This window comes from Urocitellus parryii, chromosome X (assembly GCF_045843805.1).
Source record: "Urocitellus parryii isolate mUroPar1 chromosome X, mUroPar1.hap1, whole genome shotgun sequence".
Taxonomy (NCBI): Eukaryota; Metazoa; Chordata; class Mammalia; order Rodentia; family Sciuridae; genus Urocitellus; species Urocitellus parryii.
The window spans coordinates 62587280-62601846 of record NC_135547.1 but is presented as its reverse complement, the minus strand read 5'-3'; the positions used below and the strand labels follow the sequence as shown (position 1 = coordinate 62601846).

Below are 14567 nucleotides of genomic sequence, written 5' to 3'. Positions count from 1 at the left end.
TACTCAAATAATTGAGCTTGGTCTGGGTTTGTAGCTCAGTGCCTTGCATGTGTGAGGCACTGGGTTCAATCCTCAGCACCAAGTAAAAATGAATAAAAAATAAAATAAAGACACTGTGTCCATCTGCAACTAAAATATTAAAAATATATTTGAGCCAGACACAGTGGTGCATGCCTGTAATCCCAGCAGCTCTGGAGGCTGAGACAGGAGGATTGTGAGTTCAAATCCAGCCTCAGCAATAGCAAGGTGCTAAGCAATTCAATGAGACTCTGTCTCTAAATAAAAAACAAAATAGGGCTGGGGATGTGGCTCAGTGGTTGAATGCCCCTGAGTTCAATCCCTAGTACCCCCCGAAAATTATATGTATATATACATTATTTGTTTAACCAAAAGATGTTTAACCAAAAGATGTTTGATGGTAAGGTTAGTTATTTGACAGATAATTTTATTAATAATACATCTGAAATATTTTATTTTATTAATAATACATCTGAAATATAATTTTAATTTCTTCAAAAGGTTCTGCAGAATATTTATTTTTATGTTTATCTATTGCTTGTCACAGTGTGTTTACTGACATATTGCAAACATGTAGAAAAGTATAACTAAATGAATTTTCCCATACTGAACACACATATACCATCATCATACAACTCATAAAACAGAACATTATTAGTAACTAGGTGTTCTCTTTATAGTCCTCTGCCTACTTCCCAATAATAATCACTTCTTGACTTTAATGACCTATGGATTAACTCTTCCTGATTTTAGTACCTAAGTATTGGATAGCTGGGGAATTTTAACAAGAATTTTTACAATGTTTTACAATGGATTATGTATAGTTTGAGAGCTGGCATTCTCAACCATTTTCCTGTCCATTGCACCTACAGGATATCACACATTCCTATGCTCAGTGGATTATTATTAGAATTATTAGAGTGTAGGAGTATATAATTAGAGAAAAAACTGAAGAGTATTTTGTGGTATTAGCAGGGTTTCTCAACTTCATCTCTATGAATATTTTGGGTTGGATAATTCATTATTGTGAGGAATGGTCCTGCACATTGTAGGATTTAGAAGCACCTTTGGCCTTTGCAAACTTTATACCAATATATAGCCCTGCTTTAGCTGCCAAAATGTCTCTAAACATTGCTTAATGTGCCGTAGAGGGCAAAATTACCCTTGAATAGAACTACTGTGCTGGGAATATATATTTCCTCCTTTTTTTTTTTTTTTTGTACTGGAGAGTGAATCCAGGGGCACTTAACCACTGAGTCAAATCCCCAACCCTTTTTTATGTTTTAATTAGATACAGGGTCTAGCTGAGTTGCTTAGAGCCTTCCTAAGTTGCTGAGGCTGGCCTTAAACTCATGATCCTCCTGCCTCAGCCTCCCAAGCTCCTGGGAGTACAGGCATGCACTGCTATGCCTGATTATATTTCCTCTTTGATGATCACTAATTTAAAAGTCAACAAGTCAATCAATAAAAGTTCTAGAGAAGTAGCTATCATTTATCATAAGAAGGTTTTAATAATTAGCCCCTTAGCAATGAATTGAATGATGCGGAGGTCTGTGTTACCTAGTGATTTTGGATGATGTTTTAGAAAGTAGATATTAGACTACATGGCATTTAAATGACTGTTCAGCAGGCTCACTCTACACTGTAGGATGTAAAACTGGAACTGGAAGATCTTACAATCTAGTGATATATATATATATATATGTGTGTGTGTGTGTGTGTGTGTGTGTGTGTGTGATATATGTGTGTGTGTGTGTGATATATGTGTGTGTGTGTATCTCCTCTTATCTTTCAAAATTCTAATAAAATTCTAACAAAATTTACAGGAGTAAATACCATATTTAAATACACAAAACAGATTCTACTAAAACATGTCTTTACCCCATCCTTCACTCTCCTTCATAATTGTCTAGGATATTTGATATTTTGCCTCAAATGTAAAGGCTGTTAAGATATAGTCAAATTAGGTATAGAAGCACTCATGTGAACTTACACAAGTCCATTTGTCTTCTGTTTTCTCAATCACAATAGTCTGTGTGTCACTACCTGGTGGTATGTATTCATAGTCATCATACAGGAGGCCTAGGATTGGATATTGTGTCCTGTACCTATACACAGGAAAAAAGTTTACAGTGTATTAGAAAATAACTCATATTTAGTTGCTCCTAGTTTGATTCCCCTTAATAAACCACTTGGCTCTGAATGACTTTTAAATGTTTCAAAGAAAGAATATAAACCACCTCTCAATAGGCAAAGATTTATTACAATTATTTTCCAAAAAACAAAGGGGAGAAACTTTTACCTTTGCCTGTCATGGATCATTGACAGCACAGGAAAATGATTCCAGACAAGGATACAAATGAAGTGTGTCCTATAAATGCCTAGCTCACTGCCTAGAGAGATTTACTTGGTTAAAGGATAGGGAAAACTAACCAAAACATACTTTAGAAATATCACCAAGCAGAGATGACAGAGAGTAGAGAACAGGTAGGTTAAGGCAGTCAATTTTTGTTGGCAGATTACCAGAAAATAGAAAGTTATACAGATGGGGAGAGAGGTCAGGAGAGGCTTCCCTATAATTCGTTTGGTGAAGGCCATTCAGTATATGTATGTGAAGACGTCATCAATGCCAGGGAAAGACCATTGAAAAGGAGCGGGCTGGAAATCCCTTGAACTTGCACAGGGATAGTCATTTCTGTGTTCCTCTAGCCAGAGAAGAAATAACTTATAATATATGGGACATCCCATAGACAACATAGAAAACTACTGTTTTGATAGGGATATGAATTAGCCTTAAGTGCAGGTTGTTCTAACAGTTTAAAAGCATGACTTGAAAGTATTAATCTGTTTCCAAGTAAATTTATCTCAGAATAAAACTTCCAAATATTTTAAGTAATACCAAAAAATCTAGAATACAACAACATAAAACCTTAATATATGGCATCCCATAAAAAATCAGTAGTCAGCTAGGTGCGGGGGTTCATGCCTGTAATCCCAGCGGCTCAGGAGGCTGAGGTAGGAGGATTGTGAGTTCAACGCCAGCCTCAACAAAAGCAAGGCACTAAGCAACTAAATGAGACCCTGTCTGTAAATAAAATACAAAATAGGGTTGCGGGTGTGGCTCAGTGGTCAAGTGGCCCCTGCCACCCCCAAAAAATCAGTTGTCATACAATGAAACAGGAAGATATGACTAATAATGAAGAGAAAAATAAATTAGTAGAAACAAGCCAAGAAAAAATACTGACTAAAAATGAGTAGGAAAGATGCATCTATTAGAAACGCACAAAATATATTCAAGAAGTTAGAGGAATTCATGAACACAATGAGGAAAGTAATAGAGGATATTAAAAAGATCATATTGGAGTTGTAAAGATGAAAAATACATTGAATAGGATTAACAGCAGAGTGGACACTATGTAAGAAAAGACTAGTAAATTTGAAGGCATAGATAAATTGTCTAGAATAATACATGATGGAAAAAGACTGACGTATACAACATGTAGGAAATGGTCATTGCCATTGTGTGTGTTTGTGTGCATTAAAGTTATGCAGAATGGCAGATGATAAGAAGTAATTGAATAAATCACAACCAAATTATTTCCAAGTTTGATGAAAAATGAAATTACAGATCTAAGAAGTTGCTTAAACCTCAAGAAAAAGAAATATGAAAAAAACCACAGAGAGGCACATTTTTGAATTTATAAAAGCCAGTGATAAAGAATCTTAAAATAGCCAGAGAATAAAGAACACTACCCAGAGGAAAAAATCATAATTTTAACATCAAACTTCTCATCAGTCACAATGAGAGTCAGAATACAAGGGAGTGACATATTTTATGTACTTCATTTAAAAAAACCTATCAGCTTACTATTTTATACCCTATAAAAACATAGTAGTCCTCACTTATAGTTTCAGTTATTCTCAGTCCAAATTATTAAATGGAAAATACTAGAAATAAATACTTTTTAAATTTCAAATTCTGCACTGTTCTGATTAGGATAATAAAATATTTTATGCTGTCCTATTCCACTTGGGATGCAAATCATCCATGTTTTTCAATATATCTATGATGAATATGTCTATAGCTTCTAATGAATTAGTAGCTTTCTCAATTATCAGATCAATCATCCTAAAAACTAGTGCTTGCATTCTTGTAATCTTCTTACTTAATAATAATGTCCCCCATGCACAAGACTAGTGATGGTGGCAATGCATATATATCCAAGAGAATATATAACATATTCCCTTCAAGGGAAAAGGTAAAAGCTCTCCATAAGAAAAAAAAACTATGATGTTGTTGCCAAGATTTATGATAAAAACAAATAGGAAAAAAGCATTAGTATATATAGGGTTCAGTACTATACCATGTTTCAGGTATCCACTGACAGTCTTGAAACATGTCCCTCTCAGATAAGGAACTATTACTGTATCTCTGGATAATGGGGGTAAGAGAAGACTATTTCAGATTTAAAAAGTCAAAAGAAGTCTTCACCAAAAGAGCAGCATAATAAAGGTTTAAGGAATGTATTCATTCAGACAAAGGGAAAATCACAGAAATTTGGATCTAAGCAAAGGAATTAATAGCTCCAGAAAAGATAAATATGCAAGCAAACTTAAAACACTGCTTTTTACTCTTAATATGTCTTTAAAAGATAATTGGCTAGGGGCTGGGGTTGTGGCTTCGTGATAGAGCACTTGTCTAGCATGTGTGAAGCACTAGGTTCAATTCTCAGCACTGCATATAAATAAATAAAATGAAGGTCTGTTGACAAGTAAAAGAATATTTTTGAAAAAAGATAATTGACTTAAAAATAATCTATGCAGGGATTTTAATATATGTAAAAGAAAACATATAGGCCGAAATTAAAACATAATTTCGTAAAGAAGTAATTTATCCAAAAGAAGAAAGGAAAAGAGCAAAAGGGGAATAAATAAAACAATGAAACAAAACCAAAAACAAATAGTAAGACAGTAAATTTAAATCCAGCATTACAGATAATCATATTAAGTATAGATGGTTTAAACACTCTAAGTTGAATCTCTGTAACATACAACTAAGAGTTCTCACTCATACAGTTGGTCAACCAACCAATTATTTTTATTTATTTACATGTTTTGTAACATTATGAATATTAAAAAGGTGTGTTACAGGACTGAAGACAATAACAATGTCTTGTAAATATTAATCCTTCAATAGAATTATTAGCTAGTAAAAAACACCAAACTTTGTCTAGTGCTCAATTTTAATAACTTGTAATATATAATAACTAGGACAATAACTTGAAATGTATAATTACCAGTCATATTAAAACTTCATACAAAAATATATTACTTTTTAGTAGTAATGGTAGTCCTTCCAGAACTGGAGGGTTGAGTATGTGATGAATATATTTCTTGTCTCAACTTTGATAGTTCCTTAAAAATGAAAAACAACATAATCCTTTTTTAAAAAGTAGAAACATGAGTAAGATGTATGCTTGATCATTAAACAAGTTTACTAGTATAATTACCACCCCTTTCCTTTTTAACCTCGAGGCAAAAATGTTCTAATCTCATTTGTTGATTATCATATAATATTGCTTAATGGTATTCAAAAAGTTATATACTTCTGTAGGAATCCACTAATGGAGGTAGGATATCTATATTTTGTGGAAAACTTGAAATTAAATGGGCATAGTTCTTATAATAAGGATGTGAACGTTTTTGTCTTAAAAAGCCTGAAAAATATAGCCAAAGCATAAAAGTATTGATACTTCAATATGGAAACACATATAGGTTCCTAATAGTGAATGTTACTATAAACACCATTGTTCAATAACCACAATATGATATTAGCCACAATTTTGGTTGTTCCCTTTGTACCTATGGTATGCCAGATCCTGAGCTACATACTGAAGATACAGGGAGGAATATAACACAGTCACTTGATGAAGTAGCTCATAATTTAGTAAGAAGCTCACAGTCTTTGAGGGAGTTTCACTGCTAATGAAACATAAAATCAGTGTCTTAAAAATGTTCAGTTCTTTCATTTGAATTATATCTCCTGAAATATAACTCTGCTTTTTCCCATGCATTTCCACATAATAAAGCATGTCTTGGTAATGTATCCTTTTCTAATACCTGGGAAGTGTTTATCCTTTTGGACTGAGTTATATTATTATTCTTCTACTTTCCTATCCCTTTCTTTCTTTACCTCTGACTGACGTTTTATAAGGGAATCCTTCTCTTCCAGCAAGCTGGTGAGTTCGTGAAGCTTGAATTGGAAGTCACTACAACTTCCTTCTCTTCTTGAAACATCTTTTTGGTACTGGTTTAACTGGGACTAAAGATATAGAAAGAAGTAAATATTATTATAGCCCTTATTTATAAAGTGTATCACTGAGCTCCAGAATAGTTTTAGTTACACAGTCACACAGCTAGTCATATGAAAATACTAATAATTACAAACTTCCACAGAAATTTGTGAATATAAAAAAATGAAAGGAATTTTTCTTTTTTTCTTTCCTTTTCTTTTTTTTTTCTTTTGGTACTAGGGATTTAACCCAGGGGCACTTAACCACTGAGCCACAACCCAAGCTCATATTTTTATATCTTTAGAGACAGGGTCTTGCTGAGTTGCTTTGTCCCTTGCTAAGTTGCTGAGGCTGGCTTTGAACTCATGATCCTCCTGCCTTAGCCTCCCAAGATGATTGAAGTTACAGGCATGCATCACTGCCCTGGTTCATTTTCCACTTTATCACATGTGTACATAGGTGACTGTTTGGTTAAAGTTAGTAATGTTGAGAAGACAAGGAGAAAACCAGTGGAGGAAATCTGGTTATCAGTATACTTTTTAGAAAATTATGTTTTGTTTCATTTTGATTTTTGGTAAAGATCATAAGTGATATTTGAAAAGAAAAATCTTTCATCATTTTGTTCATTAAGAAATTTAAGTATATTTGAGAATATTTAGGAGTCAATATATTATGGGATATATTAAGTCAATTCAACCTAGAATTAAAAGGTAAGTCACTATACATTTATTGCAAATACTCTAATTTTATTATAATTATAGGCAAAAAAAACTTAATATCATTTTTATAATTGTGCTGGACAAAGTCTTTGATATTTATCATCTCTCAATGTTCAGGGATGATTGTATAAATTCAGTTATGGCTTTGCTAGATAGTCTTGAATATTTCTCTTGCCTGCATAAGCAGATCATAGAGTGCTCCACCTATTCCCCCAAAACACATTAACAAATACCCAACACAATGAAATTAATATTTTCCTTTACTATGCTAGAAGAGATGAAGCAGAATTAGAAAACAATTAAACAATGCTATTTTATGCATGATGATGTAAATTTAAAAGGTTCTATGACATATTCATAAAACTTTACCTTCAGTTGATTTTTCCTTGTGAGCTTAAACTTGAAACTATCATTGTGATAGAAAATACATGTTGACCTGTGTATTACGAAATATAGGATCAACATACCCTTAGCTTGCAGATCTCTCTGTCTTTCTCTACTCGCAAGTTTTTAACCATCTCCATGTAATGGTTGCCAATCTCATCCATTTTAGCCTGCAGCATCGGGCCTGTGCAAGTCTCAGAAACCTACACAAGATGAAATAACTTTTCATAATTGGATTGTTGTGAAGGAAATACATATTATGTTTTAAAGATTACTATTACATGAAACCATATGATTAAATATGACATACAAATAATGATAGTGGTTTTCAGAAACTGTTTTAGAAAGCTCAAATATCACTTTGATAAGAACTATGGTTATCAGAAAGCAATCTACACACTTTCTCAAGATGAACAGGAAGGAAGGAAGGAAGGAAGTGTTGTGGTGTGAACTGAAAAACAAAATCAATAAGAGTGTAAGTTATAGGTTAGCAACAAATATAGATAATAGATTTAAGATTTTGATAAGTGAGATAAGATGATTATAAAGCAAGAACTGTCATAGATAGTCCTAAGACTCCATTTTGCTGCCTTCTATAGAAAATCTGTTACCAGAACTGTTTCTAAGAAAATGAAATGAAAGCTGTTTTCTTATAATATATTGATTTCTGTACTTTGTATCCCACAAAATGTACTCAACCCAGGATATGGTGGTCTTGGTGACCCAAGACTTTGAAGTAGATTCTCACCCTTGCTAACCACCTGCTCGAACTCAGGATATGGTTGTCTAACAAATGCTCAAACCCAAGACAGGATTGTTAAGTTGCTGTGCTAATTGCTGTTTTAGCTTCTATGATTGGCTTGCTTGGATGACACTAAGGAAAGTCCCTGAGCTGTGGTTTTCTGCCTTAAATTCCCAAGACAAGGGCTAGGAAATGGCTGTTCTCCCACGGAGCTTCAGTCTCTATGGCTGGGTGACAGTCCCTGGCCAGGTAAATAAAGCTCTCTTTGATTTGAATTTGGACTTAGAATGTTTTCTGAAGTGGCTCCTCATAACGGAAGGAAGGAAGGAAGGAAGGAAGGAAGGAAGGAAGGAAGGAAGGAAGGATGAACAAGATAAATTTTACTATTGCCAATGCTAGAATTACACTGATATAACTAAGGCAGTGTTCCAACTTTAAAACAAAAAATTAATACCTGCATTCTAAGGTTTTTATTCTCTTGCTCCAAATTACGTTTACAATATTCCAGTTCTTTTACTCTGTATTCCATGTCTGATAATGTATGTCGAAGAGAAAGATTATTTTCTTCCAATGCCTGACATTTTGAGCTTGAGTCTTGAAGTCCCTGCTATAAGGAAGATACAAGTACATAAGATAAATCTATTTGCAGTGAAATATTCTTTTAATCAGTTCATTCCATCAAATCAAGCAAATATTTCCCATCCTCATTTTATTATATTCTTTCCCTTAGATGATATGTTAAATCAGCCATGTAAGATATTAGTCTTGCTCCTGTTCGCAATTACCTATTTTTAGTGAAAATGAGTCAAGGCTACATGAATTTTTGGTATCCCAAGTCAGTAATAAGGTTTTTGGTACTCTTTGATAATATTTTATCTTGCCTTCTAGTAAGCATCAAAATGATGATGTACCTAATTATTTATGTGACAACTACCAACTGAGCAAGAATTTAGAACAGCCATGAGGGTGATTAGGAAGGAGTAAGCCTTAGAGACTCAAAATGGTCTCTTAGAAATTATCTTTACTCAGATATCAGGAGAAATCTTCTATAGTTCATTCATTCTCTTATTATTCATTGCACAAATACAAGGTAAGATCTACGAAAGCTTTTTTTCACATTAACACATTAGTAGATTAAATGAGTGAGTGAACCTAGATTTTAAGTATTCATATAATTCTTGTCACTCAAAAATACAGATAATTTTGTACTGTATATATTGTATGCCTAAAATATATAAGGTTGTTTTTTTCTAAAACCACTCAATTCTCATATAAAAATTGTTTCATCATATATTAATTCTGTCTGAATTGTATCTCATAATTCTAATGTACTAGTCTTGTACATATAAAAAACTATCAATCTAGTTTATCACCAACAAAAATATAAACTTACTTGCTGCTGACGATTATTTGCTCTCACTGATGCCAAGAGTTCTTCATACTCTTTTATTTGAGTTTCTTTGAATGCCACATCCTTCTCAAGTCTTATCTTGTCATTTTCCAGTGACTAGAACCATAAATTATTTATTATGATTCAGAATAACATAAGCTTGTCAACAACCACATAATACAAAGACTTGTCTACATTAGAAGATTTAAATAATCTCTTGTTTCATTTGTAGTTGCTTAATAAAGCAGAATTATTAAAAGTTAAGCAAAGTGTGGTATAAACAAGATTGAAACATTCAAAACCCATATTGAAAAGGATATTTTGATGGACTAACTCTAAGTGCAATGAAGCAGAACCTTCTGAATTATTCTAATGTTTTTATCCAAACTGCAAAGACTCCTTGTTAATCCTAGCAGGTGGTGAATTTTCAAATTAGAGACTAAATACATTGATTAGAATGAAGAAACAAAAGAAAAACCACTTCAAAGTCCTCAAGGAGTTATTCATTGTAAGGAAAGCATTCTGAAGGTATCTAGTTGATGGCACCAAGAACACAGATTAAAATAGAAAATAAAACAGGTTAAATTCTTAGAGAAACAAGTTTTTAAACTGTTTTGTTTGAAGAGAAAATCAGAGTATGCTTTATTATTAACAAACGGAGAAATTCCTATTAAATGAGTCAGATTATTCTAATACTGTGGGCTACTTCCTAGTTTTCACCATTAAATTACCCTTAGTAGTAAACTAAATAATAAATGCATGTTCAACATTCTTTCAAACTGGACATTACATGTTATACCCTTTTTTCCTTTTCTAAAACTAACTATTTTGAGAAAACCTTAGCTATGTCCCGGTAAGCATAATATTGCTGTGTTGTACTGAATTTTAAAAAAGTGTACTGAATGTCTTCATTTCTATGGTAGGAAGTGAAGAATTAGAAGTGGCTTAGGAAAGAAAATTAAACATAATTCTTACGGTCAAGTCATTTTGAAGATGTCCAAGCTCCTCACGTATATTGCTGAATGTCGACAGCACTAGCCTGAGTGACTTATCAGACATACCCCTCATCTGGAGAAAGAAAATAATTCATGGTTGATTTTTATTAACATTCAAAAATAGGCAATATAAGTGAAAGTAATCTTATTTTTCTGTTCCTACCAGTAAACTTATTTATAATTTTATTTTGGACATGACTGTATTAGAATAGTGATACAAGTTATATTTTTTTCAATAATGTGCTTAAGCAGTCCCAGCAGTATTCCTTAAAAGATCATAGCCCGGTATTGTGAACAAGGTTTTCTTTTTTTTTTATGTCGTATATCACAAAGTATCACCTTTCTCACAAGGTAGAATTCTATCAATTTTTCTTTCTTTTTTAAAAAATTAGAAAACATAAGAGAATCAACCTTCAAGTAATGAAATTAAATTTCCTATGTGTGATTCCAAGAGCATATATTTTTCCTAAATTAAGAAGAATTTAATAATAATTAAGTTTGAATTCGAAGTGCAGTATCATCTTTAATTATAAAGAAGAAGAAGAAAAAAAGCCTTTCACTAAATTATTTTCATTTATTTAAAGAAAATATATTTTTTAAAAAATAGCAAATTCTCCTTTATCTGGAAAGAAAAAGGAGAAATACCTTTCCCTAATCCTCTTACTAAGTACACTAGAAACCCTAGATATTATATATATAACAAATATTTAAAAGCTCAGAAAGGTGAAAAGAATGGTTAGTACATTTGTAACTGAGGGATGACACATTGAATTCTTGGATTTTATTTTGTTTTATATGTCATAGACTGGTGTTTGAAAAACAGGTAATCCAAATATACCAATGGATATGGGGAACAAATGTCCTAAGAAAAGCCTTTTTGCAATAGCCAAAGGTTCATGAAAGGACAGGAGGGCTAGGAAGACAGAAACTTTAAGTTGATAACCCTTGACTGCAGCAAAATACAACAGGAAAAAATTTTAACACTACCCTCACCCAAACAAGAAAAGCTGAGAGTGAAACCTGGACTTCCTCCATCATCAGGCTCTAAAGAGGCATACCAACATAACTCATCAGGTTGGTATCAATAAAGGTAGGATAGAGAGATGAGTCTTTCATCTTAGATGGGGAAAAATGAAATTCCAAGCACTGTTGTATCAGTTGATATCATGAAGGGAGCTTAGGCTTTCATCCTATCATATTAAGAAAGGATGAGTAGAGAATCCTAGACATCTTCCTTTTCCAGCTGGCTTTGACAGTGCCTTCACTTCCTCTGGTGTTTCAGTATCAGAGATATTCTAATAGAACAGAATATTTGCCTGACAAGGTTTTTAGGCAAGCATTCTAAAATGCTTCAGCAGAAAACTACAAACAGACTGAAGCAAACAAATGTAACCATGTCTCAACAACAAACTAGAAAGTCTCAATAAAGAAATAAAAAAATATAAAGAATGAAAAAGGATCTGGGAATAGTAGGGCACATCTGTAATCTCAGCAATTTGGGAGACTGAGGCAGGAGGATGACAATTTTAAAGCCAGCCTTAGCAACTTAGCAAGACCCTACACAACTTAGTGAGATGCTGCTTCAAAATAAAAAATTAAAAAAATGGACTGGGGCTATATCTCAAGGGTTATGTGCCCCTGGATTCAATCCCCACTACAAAAAAAAAAAGATAAAAAAGGAAAATTTTAGAACTGAAAAGTTCAATGTTCAATAAGCAATCAAAACAAGCAAAAACAAAAAAAAAAAAAACCCTCAATGGATGGAATAAGAAGTAGAATGTGGAGGACAGAGAAAATAATGGGTAAATTAAAAGATAAAAGAAACTACATAAACCGAGTAGCAGAGAGAAAATAGAACAGAAAAGTAACTGAATAGAGCCTAAGAAACTGGGGGAGTATAATACATATCTACTATTCATGTTACTAGTGTCCGCAATGAAAGAAGAAAAAGCATAGAGCTGAACAAATCTTCAAATAATACCTAATTTCCCCTAAATTAGCAAAACCAATATATATATATATATATATATATATATATATATATATATATATATATATATATATTCCAGAACCTAAACAAATCCCAAACAGAATAAAACCAAAGAAATCCCTGCCAAGACCAATCAAACTTCTTAAAACTTAAGACAAATAGTTTGAAAGCTGCACAAAAAAGCCTTAACTATTAGGAAAATTAATTAAAATAACAGTAGACTTTTCATCAGAAACCATAGAGGCCAATAGGAATTGGCACACTATATTTGTAAATGCTAAAATTACAGAACTGTCAGCTGCAAATTCTGTATCCAATGAAATTATTTCACTTTAGAGATGAATAGAAAAATCACAGAATTTTCAAATGGAAAAAAAATGAAAATAATTTGTCAGTAGGGAACCTACCCTGAAAAAAAAAGCTAAAGGAATTTTTGTAAAGAGAAGAAAATAATAAACAAGGGATTTTGACCGTTAATAGGGGGGAAAACCTTGAAAAGTAAAATAAATATAAATAGAGCATGTTTCCATTTGTTCAGTTTTCTAAATTATGTTTGGTAGTTGAAACAAAAAATTATAACAATAAATTTTTGATGTATATATAGAGGGACTATTTCAGACAATAATTTTATAAATGTGAAAAAGAAAGAAACATAAAGGAAGCAAAGTTTTCTACAGTTTTCTTAGCACATATCTTGATCTGTGGTCCCTCATTTAATTATAGGGGAATTTATTGATCGGTTTCTCTAGTATTCCACAACTCAAGAAAAGCAAGGCACTGGCCTTTCAGCCTCTCAGTATCTGTGGTTGGGAAGGCGATGGAATTGAGAAAAGGAAGGCAAATACACAGTGTAAGTCAGATTTGTACTAAAACACTAAAGAGTGATTAAAGGCATTCCATAGCAGAAAATATTATTTCTGGAATGATTACCTAAATGTTAATCATTCAATAATAGTTTCTGATGGTCTGACTGAACTATCATGCAACCCTAATTAAATACTTTTATCTTTTATGCTTTTTCTTTTTATACCCATATCTAAAAAATAATCAATTCCTGTGGAATATGGTTTTATTTGGGATTTTCTTTTCTTAATTAAGGGAGGCATCCTAAGGTGTAGTTTATTAGTGCCTATCTCAAACTCCCACCCTGAACACATCTCACCTGCAGAATATAGCGAATTTGCTGTTTTGTAAACTCTGACAATCCTTTAGGAATCAATGATTCAATGTCTTCTGACTGTAAGAAAAGAGAGATTTATACATTGACCACAATAGTTTTTTAATCTTAGGGTCAGTAGTACACAGACTTTTGTGTAGTAAGGTACATTTTTAGGGACATTAAAAAGTAAATTCACTTTTTGATAAATAGTTTCCATAAACTGCATTTTTGTTCTTATCAATTCTTACTTTAAAAAATCAATTATATAACTTAGGCATGGAAAGAACCCTGATTTCTAGGCATTTTTACCAAAAAGCTTTGGTCAACCAATAAAACATTTAATTTCTATTTTAAAAAGTAATTTAAGGATGGGGATGGAGCTCAATGGTAGAGTGCTTGCATAGGGAAAACAAGGCCCTGGGTTCAATTCTCACAACTGAGAAAAAAAAAAATTTAAAAACAAAATGGTCTAAGTACATGTATGAAGACATGAATGGTGTGAAAATACTTGGTGTACAGTGACTTGAAGAATTGTGCTCTATATATGTATTATGAAATGAATTGCATTCTGCCATCATGTATAACACATTAGAATAAATAAATAACTTTAAAAACCAAAATGGTCTGTTAAATTCCATTAAACATGTTATTTAGTATAGCTTTCTACAACTATAAGTTTTGTAGGGTGATATAACATTTTAGAAACTGAATTTTTTAAAAATATTTTTGTAGTTGTAGATGGACACAATACTTTTATTTCATTTATTTATTTTTATGTGGTGCTGAGGATCAAACCCAGTGCCTCATACTTGCGAGGTAAGTGCTCCACCACTGATTCACAATCCTAGACTCAAAGCTGAATTTTTAAATAATGAAA

The 14567-nt window shown here is 32.5% G+C and overlaps 1 protein-coding gene across 1 annotated transcript in view; it reads right to left on the bottom strand.

Moving 5' to 3' along the window:
• Positions 1-1981: 1981 nt before the first annotated feature.
• Pof1b (POF1B actin binding protein) overlaps positions 1982-14567 on the bottom strand; it is a 66813-nt gene continuing 54227 nt past the window's right edge. The window contains exons 8-15 of the mRNA XM_026413126.2: positions 13694-13768; positions 10522-10614; positions 9550-9663; positions 8611-8763; positions 7498-7617; positions 6212-6340; positions 5351-5433; positions 1982-2126 (exon numbers count right to left, since the gene is read on the bottom strand). Coding sequence (XP_026268911.1) covers positions 1982-2126; positions 5351-5433; positions 6212-6340; positions 7498-7617; positions 8611-8763; positions 9550-9663; positions 10522-10614; positions 13694-13768 — 912 coding nt within the window. The remainder of the gene's footprint in view (positions 2127-5350; positions 5434-6211; positions 6341-7497; positions 7618-8610; positions 8764-9549; positions 9664-10521; positions 10615-13693; positions 13769-14567) is intronic.